The sequence below is a fragment of the Micropterus dolomieu genome, linkage group LG13 (assembly GCF_021292245.1).
Source record: "Micropterus dolomieu isolate WLL.071019.BEF.003 ecotype Adirondacks linkage group LG13, ASM2129224v1, whole genome shotgun sequence".
Taxonomy (NCBI): Eukaryota; Metazoa; Chordata; class Actinopteri; order Centrarchiformes; family Centrarchidae; genus Micropterus; species Micropterus dolomieu.
In genome coordinates this window covers 8,946,021-8,958,273 of record NC_060162.1, presented here as the reverse complement: position 1 = coordinate 8,958,273, position 12,253 = coordinate 8,946,021, and the positions used below count along the sequence as shown (strand labels likewise).

The following is a 12,253-nucleotide window of genomic DNA, read 5'->3' as shown; positions in this document are numbered from 1 at the left end:
GGATGGGAATAAAGCCGAAACAAAAGGTATTTTTTTGGTATGTAGTGGTAGCAAGTGTAGTTTCCCTGTAATGGTGGAGAAATTCAGTAGATACGCTAAACTTTCACTCTACATTAAACTTGGCAACTTACAGTGAAAAATGGGTCCTTGAAAGCTGAAAATGGGAAACAAGTATCTACTATAAAATTGTCTCTTCAGTGGCATAATAGTAATTCAATTTAAGTTACTGACCTAAATCTTAGTTTGACACTAACAGTTGTGACATAGCGTTATTGTTACGGCTTCTGACAAAAGCGCATATAGAATGTACCTCATATTTTTGCTTTTTATGTCAACGATGATTGTGGTGTTTCAGTCTCCCACAAGTCTGAGGGACACGTACAGGAGACTCATGGCCACAAAACAACAACCTCATCTGAGCACGGACAGAAAAGGGAGGAGGAGCATAAAGGTATCTCCTTGTACTGTAGTGGTGGCTGTGGCTAATTGTAGTAAACGTGTAATGAGGGACAGAAGCAGTAGATAAACAATTCACCGTCAGTTAATATTCAGACATATTGGCCGCTGAAAACTGAAACAGTTCGAATTTATCAAAATTTTGATTGTTATGATAATGACGATCCTGGGGTTTCAGTCCACCACAAGCCTGAGGGACACGGTCATGAGACTCAAGGCCACAAAACCACAACCTCATCTAAACATGGGGATGAAAGGGGGGACTATAAAGGTATCTTCTTATTATGTACAGCACTGTAATACAAGCTTTGGCTAACTGTAGTTAACATGTAGAAAGGGAGAAGGAGCATAAAGAAAGCTGAAATGCTGAAAGGAAAGGTGTCTTTGCAATATCTTGCATGTTTTTGTAGATGTTTACTACCAGTGCTAATCTTTTACCGCAAGTTGAACAGCTTATAGTGAAAATATTGGCTCCTAAAAACAAAAAAAAGCAGAAATGTACTTAAATTTGTCTCTTCAGTGACATAACAGACGTTCGGTCAACTGAAGCTATAAAGCTAAATCTTAGTTTGGCACTAATGTTACCATCATAACATTTTTGTTTAGGTTGATGAGGAAAAAGCATAAAATGAATTCCATAAGATGTTTTTGCTTGTTATGTTCCTGATAATTTGTGGTGTTTCAGCCTCCCAGAATTTTGAGGGACACGTACACGAGACTCATGGGCATAAAACCTCGTCTGAACACGGGGAGGAAAGGGAGGAGGAGCATAAAGAAAGAAAAATTGAAAGGAAAGGTATATCTTTTATAAGTAGTAGTGGCAGTAGTGGTTGATGAGAAAAGGAGCATATCAAATGTTTCTACATGTTTGTTTGTTATGTCAATGATGATTGTGGTGTTTCAGTTTCCCACACAACTGAGGGACACGTTCATGACACTCATGGGCACAAAACAACAACCTCATCTGAGCACGGACAGAAAAGGGAGGAGAAGCATAAAGGTATCTCTTTAAATATACTGTAGTAGAGGGTGTGGCTAACTGTAGTTAACATGTAGTAGTGGAAATATGCAATGGATAAGATTTCACAAGTTAAAGATGGCAACTGACAGCAAAATATTCGCCCCTGAAAATTAGAAACTAGCTTTGCTTAAGCCATGATGATGATGATGATTGTGGTGTTTCAGTCTCCCACACATCTGAGGGACACGTTCATGACACTCATGGGCACAAAACAACAACCTCATCTGAGCACGGACAGAAAAGGGAGGAGGAGCATAAAGGTATCTCCTTGTACTGTAGTGGACGCTGTGGCTAACTGTAGCTAACATGTAGAAGTGGAAATATACAGAAGATAAAATTTCACAAGTTAAACGTGGCAACTGACAGCACAACATTGGCCCTTGAAAGTTTGAAACAGCAGAAATGTATCAACATTTTTGCTTGCTTGCTGGCTTTGCTTATGACGTGATGATAATGATTGTGGTGTTTCAGTCTCCCACACATCTGAGGGACAAGGACATGAGACTCATGGGCACAAAACGACAACTTCATATGAGCATGGACAGAAAAGGGAGGAGGAGCACAAAGGTAGCTCCTTATATGTTCTGTAGTAGAGGGTGTGGCTAACTGTAGTTAACATGTAGTAGTGGAAATATGCAGTAGATAAAATTTCACAAGTTAAACGTGGCAACTGACAGCACAACATTGGCCCTTGAAAGTTTGAAACAGTAGAAATGTATCAACATTTTTGCTTGCTTGCTGGCTTTGCTTATGACGTGATGATGATGATTGTGGTGTTTCAGTCTCCCACACATCTGAGGGACAAGGACATGAGACTCATGGGCACAAAACAACAACCTCATCTGAGCATGGGCAGAAAAGGGAGGAGGAGCATAAAGGTATCTGGTTAAATGTTCTGTAGTAGAGGGTGTGGCTAACTGTAGTTAACATGTAGTAGTGGAAATATGCAGAAGATAGAATTTCACAAGTTAAACATGGAAACTGACTGCAAAATATTCACACCTGAAAACTAGAAACTGGCTTTGCTTAAGCCATGATGATGATGATGATTGTGGTGTTTCAGTCCCCCACACATCTGAGGGACAAGGACATGAGACTCATGGGCACAAAACAACAACCTCATATGAGCACGGACAGAAAAGGGAGGAGGAGCATAAAGGTATCTCCTTGTACTGTAGTGGACGCTGTGGCTAACTGTAGTTAACATGTAGTAGTGGAAATATGCAGAAGATAGAATTTCACAAGTTAAACATGGAAACTGACTGCAAAATATTCACACCTGAAAATTAGAAACTAGCTTTGCTTAAGACATGATGATGATGATGATTGTGGTGTTTCAGTCTCCCACACATCTGAGGGACAAGGACATGAGACTCATGGGCACAAAACAACAACCTCATATGAGCACGGACAGAAAAGGGAGGAGGAGCATAAAGGTATCTCCTTGTACTGTAGTGGACGCTGTGGCTAACTGTAGTTAACATGTAGTAGTGGAAATATGCAGAAGATAGAATTTCACAAGTTAAACATGGAAACTGACTGCAAAATATTCACACCTGAAAATTAGAAACTAGCTTTGCTTAAGACATGATGATGATGATGATTGTGGTGTTTCAGTCTCCCACACATCTGAGGGACAAGGACATGAGACTCATGGGCACAAAACAACAACCTCATATGAGCACGGACAGAAAAGGGAGGAGGAGCATAAAGGTATCTCCTTGTACTGTAGTGGACGCTGTGGCTAACTGTAGTTAACATGTAGTAGTGGAAATATGCAGAAGATAGAATTTCACAAGTTAAACATGGAAACTGACTGCAAAATATTCACACCTGAAAATTAGAAACTAGCTTTGCTTAAGACATGATGATGATGATGATTGTGGTGTTTCAGTCTCCCACACATCTGAGGGACAAGGACATGAGACTCATGGGCACAAAACAACAACCTCATATGAGCACGGACAGAAAAGGGAGGAGGAGCATAAAGGTATCTTGTACTTTAGTGGACGCTGTGGCTAACTGTAGTTAACATGTAGTAGTGGAAATATGCAGTAGATAAAATTTCACAAGTTAAACGTGGCAACTGACAGCACAATATTGGCCCTTGAAAACTAGAAACTGGCTTTGCTTAAGACATGATGATGATGATGATTGTGGTGTTTCAGTCCCCCACACATCTGAGGGACAAGGACATGAGACTCATGGGCACAAAACAACAACCTCATCTGAGCACGGGCAGAAAAGGGAGGAGGAGCATCAAGGTATCTGGTTAAATCTTCTGTAGTAGAGGGTGTGGCTAACTGTAGATAACATGTAGTAGTGGAAATATACAGAAGATAAAATTTCACAAGTTAAACATGGAAACTGACAGCAAAAAATTGACCCTTGAAAGTTTGAAACAGTAGAAATGTATCAACATTTTTGCTTGCTTGTGGTGTTTCAGTCCCCCACACATCTGAGGGACAAGGACATGAGACTCATGGGCACAAAACGACAACTTCATATGTGCACGGGGAGGAAAGGGAAGAGGAGAAGCATAAAGAAAGAAAAGCTGAAAAGAGAGGTATCTCTTTTATATGTAGTTGTGGCAGTGTCCTTGTAGATTTACAGTAGCTTTATACAGTAGGTTACTTGTGTTGCAGTAAATATGCAGTAGATAAACTCACCAGGCAGCTCATAGTAAAAAATAGAAGCAGCAAATGTATCTAAATGTGTCTCTAACTATGTGATAGCCTGTCAGTCAACATACGCTATGAGGCTAAATCTTAATTTGGTACTAACTGCAGCGCCATATTTTTATTTGAGACAATGACTCACACTGTAGGGCAAGAAATAAAGAACAGCCCAGAGAATGGAGTTGAAAAAATGGGATGACTACAAAAGAAAGATGAATTTGACATTGAAAATGCTTTTTAAATAACACTGTTGTTTCTGTGTTCAGAATAATGTGAGTTTTAAATACCATCTAGTCTTGTCGGATAAACTGATCATAGATGGTAAGCCATTTTCCATTTTATGACATTTGGATAATACCTCTATCTTCAGTCAATTACTCTAGAATATATGTGAAAAGCATTTAAATTAGCAACGTTTTGTCACAAATCATTGGATGTTGTTGTCTTTTCGGTAGTCGTCATTTGGTATAACAGCATGAGATAATCTATGCTACGTCAATATAAATTGATTTGCGAGTTGTTGTTCCATTGTAGTACACCAAGTCATTGAAAAACCTGAGAGGGAAAGAGGGAGTCATGAGACCCCAAAACACACTCATGAGAAAGAGGATGAAGACGGAAAAGAGAAAGAAAGAGAGAAAAGGAAAGGTAACATTTGAAGAAGAGAGTTAAATAGCACAGTGATTCCTAACTGGTTGCACATTGGGACACAACATTTATCAACAGAAGGTTAGTAAGTGACACCGAATTGCAATTATAGCTCTTTTAAATGTGGCGATTAGAATCAATTGAGCCCACAGTTGAGTCATAATTTTCTTGGTTTAATCTTCAAACTGACATTTTTTTTATTCCCCTTACTCACCTTAAGCTGCAAAAGTTTATTGATAGGTCTATATGCTTTTTTTAAGTCTAGAGTTAGTCTAAAGCTTGAATCCTATGTATCTATGTATCTTTAAGACAAACCCTGCCACATCTCCCACAAAAGTTTTCAATTTGAATTTTTAAAAACTCTTTGGATATGGCAAGAATTTCACCACGAGGTCAATTAGTAGCAGTTCGGGAGTTTTCAAATGTATTACGCAATGTTCTTAAGCATATGAAGTTTGCCCAGTTGTCATGGCAGTGTAGTTTTCATTTTTTCAAAATTGAGAATGAGAGTTCATTCTTCACCCTGGAAACATCAGTTGGTGATAAAACCCATATCCACCACAAATGATCGTATTTCTCAACCAAAGGCTGAAGAACAGCTACTGCTATGGCTATCTCACCACAATGGACCTTGTTTTCAAGGTCTGGGACTATTTTGAAAATGATTTCATGTATCAATCTTAAAACCTATGATTTGTTTTAAAAACAAGCCACACTAGTTTCCAGTCGACCACAGGTGTTACAAATAGTCATATCTTAAGCTGTCAAATCAGACTTGACTTGGAAACTCTGAGTCAGATGCAGCACAACAATTATTCCTTGCGTACAGACTCATATAATCTTGAGGATGCTTTTTGGGTTCTGTCTAATCAATTAAGAAACGCTGTATTAGGTGAAGCTTATGTCAGCTTTATAAAACAAAGCAACCCCCTTCTTCAAAGGTAGTATCTAGTGGGAATCCCATCCACCTAATCCACACAACCTCTCTGTAGTACTGATAGTAACCTATAGGTTATACCTGCTCCTGCTGTGAAGGTAAAGTGCTATAGACGACTGTAGCATAGTGAATGATGTGGAGACAAGTCTTAAATAAAGGATTCCTTCATCCCTCAAGGGCTTCTGAAACTCTTGATCTCAGGAGAGCCCCAGGCCAGACAGTTGTTTGGGATCATATATGATGATTTCAAAGGTAAGAGACCAACACCAGCAGCACGTGGTCTGAAGATACAGACAAGAGACGCAGGCTTTGTTAAATCCTCTGGATTCCTTGGTTCAGATCACTGGATTTAGACTCTTTCTATCATTTGGATGCTGTGCTTCAAGTTGAAAACCTGTGGAGAAATTCCTTTCATAGCATGTTTTTCATTTTGCTCATTTTTTCCCTATGCATCTGTGACTCCCTGTTGGTTGTGTTTGCTTTATGTGCATGATCAAGGTAAGTGTTTGGACTTCATATTCATTCATATTAAACCATCAAACAGTTGCCTACATTGACATCCTGTTTACTGATCGCAAAATATACCATTATTCTTTCAACCTCGCAGACTCTTTGATGCAGGCAGCTCTGTTTCTTTCTCTCAATTTAACTGTCTTTCTCCGTTAACAATTCACAATTGATAAACACCAATAAAGCAACATCTTGACACGTAATGTTAATTTGTGGAACAATGTCCCATTGCCTCTCTAGTCTGTGGAGTAATTGGCCATCTATATTTAATTAGGCAGTTCTTCCCCCACTGCTAGCATGGTTCCCTCAGTGCTGAGAGAGGCACTTTACGGTGCTCCTCTCGCTGGCTTCCTTTAAACCAGCTCATTAATATTTCAGCTGGCATCATCAACCAAACAATAATAAAATAATAATGTGATGGCTGATTAAACAGCTAAACTCCGACTTTTTAATGTGCATTTAAATGTGTATTTGCATAAACATGCCTGGTAAATGCCTCTTTAGAGGACAGTGATGCCTTGCAGCACACTACTGCAGCCAACTTCTAAAGCTTAATAAAACCTTAATTAGGTACCAGCCCCAGCCAAAATAATTGTAGCGAGAATGTAGAGCAAACCCCCTCCACCTCTCGCTGCACCCCTCTGCACAATGCAGGTCCTACGGTAAATGATATCAGGCTTTCATTTCGCTCTCTGTGGGAAAATTATACAAAGGTCTTACACCATTCCCGCACAGAATTTTATTTTTTCTTAGCTTAGGTTTTAGGGTTTGAAATCTGGAAGAGGTCTTAATTTTTCAAGCGGACAAGCATGTAGACTAAAACCTACAATCAAATCCTCTCAGATAATTCATGAATTACAAAGAGAAAATTTAATCAAGAGCTCCGATTGTGCAGCGCTTTATGAAAGAGATTTTAAGGCTGTGGAAATGAACAAACAGACAAAAGAGAGGAGAGGCAGCGGAGGTTTTCTTCCAGGCTAAGCAGGGTCAGACTGATTTCATAGGTGTGTCAGGTACTGTATCACTCACCTCAAACTCCCTTGGTTATGATTCTGCAGCTTACAATTTACTCATATGGCAATACAATTAAATTCCCAGAAACAATTAACGTGCCTGTACTCGCACGCCTGCACATACACAAGCAGCCATGTACACACATACACACACACACACACACACACACACACACACACAGGATAGTGGAATACCCTTCAGTAATCAGTGAATCCCAGTGAAGCAGACTCAGCAAACCTGTGAGTGTAGGCATGGAGAGGGAGTGGTTTGTCTTTATTTAACCAATATAGAGTCAGAAAGGCAAGTCATAAAACACACTCAGTCATTCATTTCTTCACTGAAACCTTTAGACCCATCTGTTAGTGCAAGTCATTTATCATTTCCTATTGTCACAGAAGAATCCTATGAGAATGCTTAAAAAAATTCACCCCATGTTTCAAGTGTTGACTTCAACAATACTCCTCTAATAAAAGAAACTTAAAAATGGCTCTTTTCTTTTAGACTGTGAGTGCTATGGCCACTCCAACCGCTGCAGCTACATCGACTACCTGAACATCGTCACATGCGTCAGCTGCAAGCACAACACCAGGGGCCAGAACTGCCAACACTGCAGACTGGGATACTTCCGCAACGCCTCTGCCGAACTGGATGATGAGAGCGTCTGCATCGGTCAGTCTGCAGGGTGGATGGGGAGAGAGAGTGGATGGAGGCCATGTGCGCAGGGTGTGTGTGTGTGTGTGTGTGTGTGTGTGTGTGTGTGCTGTGTGTGATTGACAGACAAGGCAGACACGGAGATGCTATTGTTACTTCTTTTAAAATTCAAGCAATTACTCAGAAGTTGTTTTTTTTCAAGCAAAGTTCACTACATCAAGGTAGCTTAGTAGTGAAATTTTAAATAGATGCCTAAGTTAAAAAAAAACAACAAAAAAAAAACATACAGCTGCTTTCCTGACACTTTTATGAAACACATTTTGTTGTGTTGGCTCTCTACTAGGATTTGAAAAGGAACTGAGATTGAAGAGTCACATTGAGTGAAGAAATTGTAGCCCTTTTTGTATATCGTTCCACTATTTTAACAGAAATCACTTTAAAGCTGCAATAAATCTTTATTTTATTTTAACAACGAGCCAGATTACTATGTGTAATGTGGAAGGTGTCCCTCGTAGTGATGAACCCAAAGATAATTTATCTCACTATGCAGTTCACCTCAGCTCTCAGGAATGTTTCAGCGCCTTTCCTCACAATGTTTTCGTTTTACCGCCTATTATTACTATTTTCCTCTGTTTTGATTCACTCTCATGAGTATAGTTTCCAAACACCGCAGGTAGCTGTTCTCGCTCTAAAAACCCATTGTACAATACCTGTGTAGCACCAAACAGACAAAGTAAGCAACTAGCGGATGAAGGTTGTGGAACATTTAAAGCCAGAGAGGAGTTCCTCAGGAGTTCCTGGAGACCAAACTAGAGCTAAAATTAGGACTTAATTTTGCTAGGTGTCAAGAAACACAACTCCAAATGAACACTAAAGTTTTCCCACAACTGCTAGATTTGTAAATGGCAAACTATCTGCTAAAACTTTCACTTTCAACTTTGTTTCCAGCTTGTTGCAATGCCCCACTTTAACAAAAACATCAATTAATGCAGACTGAGCCTGTTCTCATCTCAGAGTGTCCAATACCGACACTTTCAGAAAAAGTGTAGCGTAGTTATTTGGCTATCCAGCTAGCTACCTAGCTACGTTCATGTTAAAGGTGTTGACAGTCCCCCGAAGGCCCCTACCCTTACCAGTACCATCAGAAAGTCTATGACTTTATGTATGTAAACCGGCTAACCCTACAGCTGTAGGTCTAGCAGGTAGGGTTAGCCTACTTTGTGTTTCTGCGATGTAGCAAACGGTGGTGTTTCATACGGACGCTGAAGGGTACCTTTAGTGTATAATAATTACGCTTTGTCACGCTGTCTGAAAGCGTCGGTAATGACGCACTGAGATGAGAACGCACTGGACTCAAATAAAGTCATAAAATGTAATATTTGGTTGCAAATCCTTTGCAGTCAGCAACTGGCTGAAATTTATGACCCGTGGACATCAGCAAGTACTTTCGCTACAGATGCTCTTCCAGGCCTGCACTGCTGCTATCTTGAACTTTTTGCATTAAGTCTGGTCTTAAGCAAGTGCAACGATATGCTCAGACAACTGTCATTTTGACTGTTTAGGCTCGCTGCCCTACTGCACTGCCTGCACTAGTAATAAAAAGGTTAGGAAGTCTAACACTGTTCAATACTAATACTGATGCAAACACCCTCGAGCACCCTTGAAGCTGAAAGTCAACTATTGAACCTCATTTTAAATCAAGTACGGAGCCAAAATATTTGACTGTACTATAGATAAATACTTTTACATCTTTATGGACAGTCATAAACACTGTTTGTATGCTTTCACAGAGTATTTACTCTTTTTAAACCCAGTCGTATTAAGGGCATGCCCTAGTAAGAGGTCACTCTGCTTGCATAGCTGTGGAGCTAAAATCTGGTGTTGATTTGGATCCATCTGTAGGTGGACTGCAGGGGGTTGGAGGGTAAACTCGCCGCGGCTGGGGGGGCACACAGGGCCAGGCCTTGGAGTCAGCACAAATAAGGCCCCATTAGCTCATCTGCCAACATACTGGCACACCGAGCATGGCAACAGAAATCAGTTCACACCAGCGTCTCTAGAGCAAGAAACTATGCCCTCCCAAACACTAATGCATTTGCACACACATTTTTCACAGCTAAGCATTCTGCACACAAATTCAGTCCCAGTGTTAATGCACCCACAAACACACAGATACCAACCACATTGCTGTGATTGTGTAATCAGGGCCTCCTGGCTTGTTTCAATTTTATGAATATTTTATAATAAATTTTATAATAAATGAGTTAATTTGATCTTGGGTTAAAGTGAAGGACAAGCTATCTGCTTAAATTAAATCATTAGAGAATATCTGGTTGGTTCATCATCAACAGACTGACAAATGCAATGCAAATATGCAGCACTGCTATTGTTTTTAACATATCTGATCTGCTACCAACTATCACTGATATGGATAAAGTATAAGATATAAGTATTTAGAAAGATTATTACTTGCAGAAGTACCTAAGAAGTAAGAGTAAGTTATGAATTCAGTAATCTAAAGACAAATTCAATGTCATCTTGTGTTAAAGAGGTGAACACTAGAGAGGTACATCTGTCTGATTTGACATGAATCTCGGTAAGTAGTTAGCATTTCAGTACAACAAAAATATGTTTGTACACATCAGCATGTTATTGTGATTGGTGGGAAGGGATAGTTTAAGGTGTTTCTGAGAATAAATATGACAGACAGCACTTTAGTTTGTGTGGTAATGCAGCACAAAAAAAGCACTTCTCCATCTCCCTTAGCTGTTCAAAATACCTCAATGTTCCCTACACTTATTCTACCTGCCTTTGAAAGCAGATCTTCTGCAATCAAAAGAACTTGCAGTCCTCTTTAGACGGGATTAGTTTTCCAAACAACATCTGATATATATAGTACTTTCTAACATAGGACGTCTGTCATTTCACTTTTCTGTTTAGATGGGAGAGGAGTCACAGAAGTCTCCTCCCAGGCTGTGTGATAGGTGCTGATTTTAGGAAAACAATTTCAGTGAATTTGTTCTAAAAAATGTTCTAAAACGTTAACCTCTTGTGCACTGTTTGAGAAAAAAAGAGAGACCTGTGGGATCCAACAGCAGTTATAACATGCCAAATAAAATGTGCTTTAAATCACAGCAGTTTTTAGTCATAGACATCATTACTTCACACATTATGTACGAGTTTTACATAATAAAAAAACATACAAACACTAAACCTTTGCATCTGGATTTTCACCAAGAAGGAAAATGGTGGGCAAAACACAAAAATTAATCTGGCTGAAAACATTCTAAATTTCAGGTCTGAATCTCTGCAGCATCCTGAATACAAATGGACACATTTTGACTGAATTTTATTAAACTCTGGGTCAAATCTCAAAAAATTACAAGAGGTCGGAATTTTAAAATGACTCCATATCTTTTTCCTCCACTTCTCTCTTCTTCCAGAGTGTAACTGCAACCAGATGGGTTCTGTTCATGACCGATGTAATGGCACGGGCTTCTGCCAGTGTAAAGAAGGTGCCACGGGGGCCAAGTGTGATGACTGTGTGCCAGGATACTACTGGAAACAAGGCTGTTACTGTGAGTATAATGATGCGGATTTTTGATGGGTTTGCGTCTATCCAGGAACAAATGTCGTAGCCTTTCAGGACCTCTGCGACTGCACTGTGCCACTTAGCTTGTGTATCTCCCGATGTTTTCTTTACTCCCATGGGAATAGATCATGTAGCTCATTAGCAGCTTCAGCTGCTCCTTTAATTGATGACCCTGTCACTCCTTAACCCCATTACAGGGAATCGCCTTCCTCTACCATCTACCATCTAGTCAGGGGCCTCAGTCTCACATAGACCCTCTCCACCAACACACACACACACACACACACACACACACACACACACACACACATTAAACCTCCACAAGCATGCAAGCATTTTAACTGTGGGTTTATGTATTACTATATGGGACATATTACAGTAAATAGTAGTCCATGTGTTTTAGATTTTACACCCTACTCCAAATGCTCACAAGCAACAGAGCCAACTGATTACCTGGAAACGTGATCCTTTCTGTTTTGTCTCAGTACATTTTTAGGTCAAGTACACTCTTGAACAAAATCTTAAGACCGGGGGAAACATTGCAAGTACTCGCATTTCGTGCTGGTGGATCATAACCGGGTTGTAAGTACTGCTTCAAAATGCCAAAAGAAGAAACAGGAGCAAGAGACAAAAAATAGAGAGTAGGCAATTTATTGAAAACTGCATTTAAACTCAAACAGGCTGTTCATCAGCTGATCAAAAGTTTAAGACCATAGGCATAAAAAGGTAAAATCTGCACAAAAATA

General features: G+C 39.8%; 1 protein-coding gene across 1 annotated transcript in view; it reads left to right on the top strand.

Annotated features, from left to right (window-relative positions):
• ntng2b (netrin g2b) overlaps positions 1-12,253 on the top strand; it is a 75,269-nt gene that overhangs the window by 56,215 nt on the left and 6,801 nt on the right. Inside the window, exons 13-24 of the mRNA XM_046066499.1 lie at positions 1,142-1,252; positions 1,361-1,456; positions 1,642-1,737; positions 1,949-2,044; positions 2,260-2,355; positions 2,818-2,913; positions 3,095-3,190; positions 3,372-3,467; positions 3,646-3,741; positions 3,924-4,043; positions 7,766-7,933; positions 11,359-11,493. Of these exons, the coding sequence (XP_045922455.1) occupies positions 1,142-1,252; positions 1,361-1,456; positions 1,642-1,737; positions 1,949-2,044; positions 2,260-2,355; positions 2,818-2,913; positions 3,095-3,190; positions 3,372-3,467; positions 3,646-3,741; positions 3,924-4,043; positions 7,766-7,933; positions 11,359-11,493 (1,302 nt within the window). The remainder of the gene's footprint in view (positions 1-1,141; positions 1,253-1,360; positions 1,457-1,641; positions 1,738-1,948; positions 2,045-2,259; positions 2,356-2,817; positions 2,914-3,094; positions 3,191-3,371; positions 3,468-3,645; positions 3,742-3,923; positions 4,044-7,765; positions 7,934-11,358; positions 11,494-12,253) is intronic.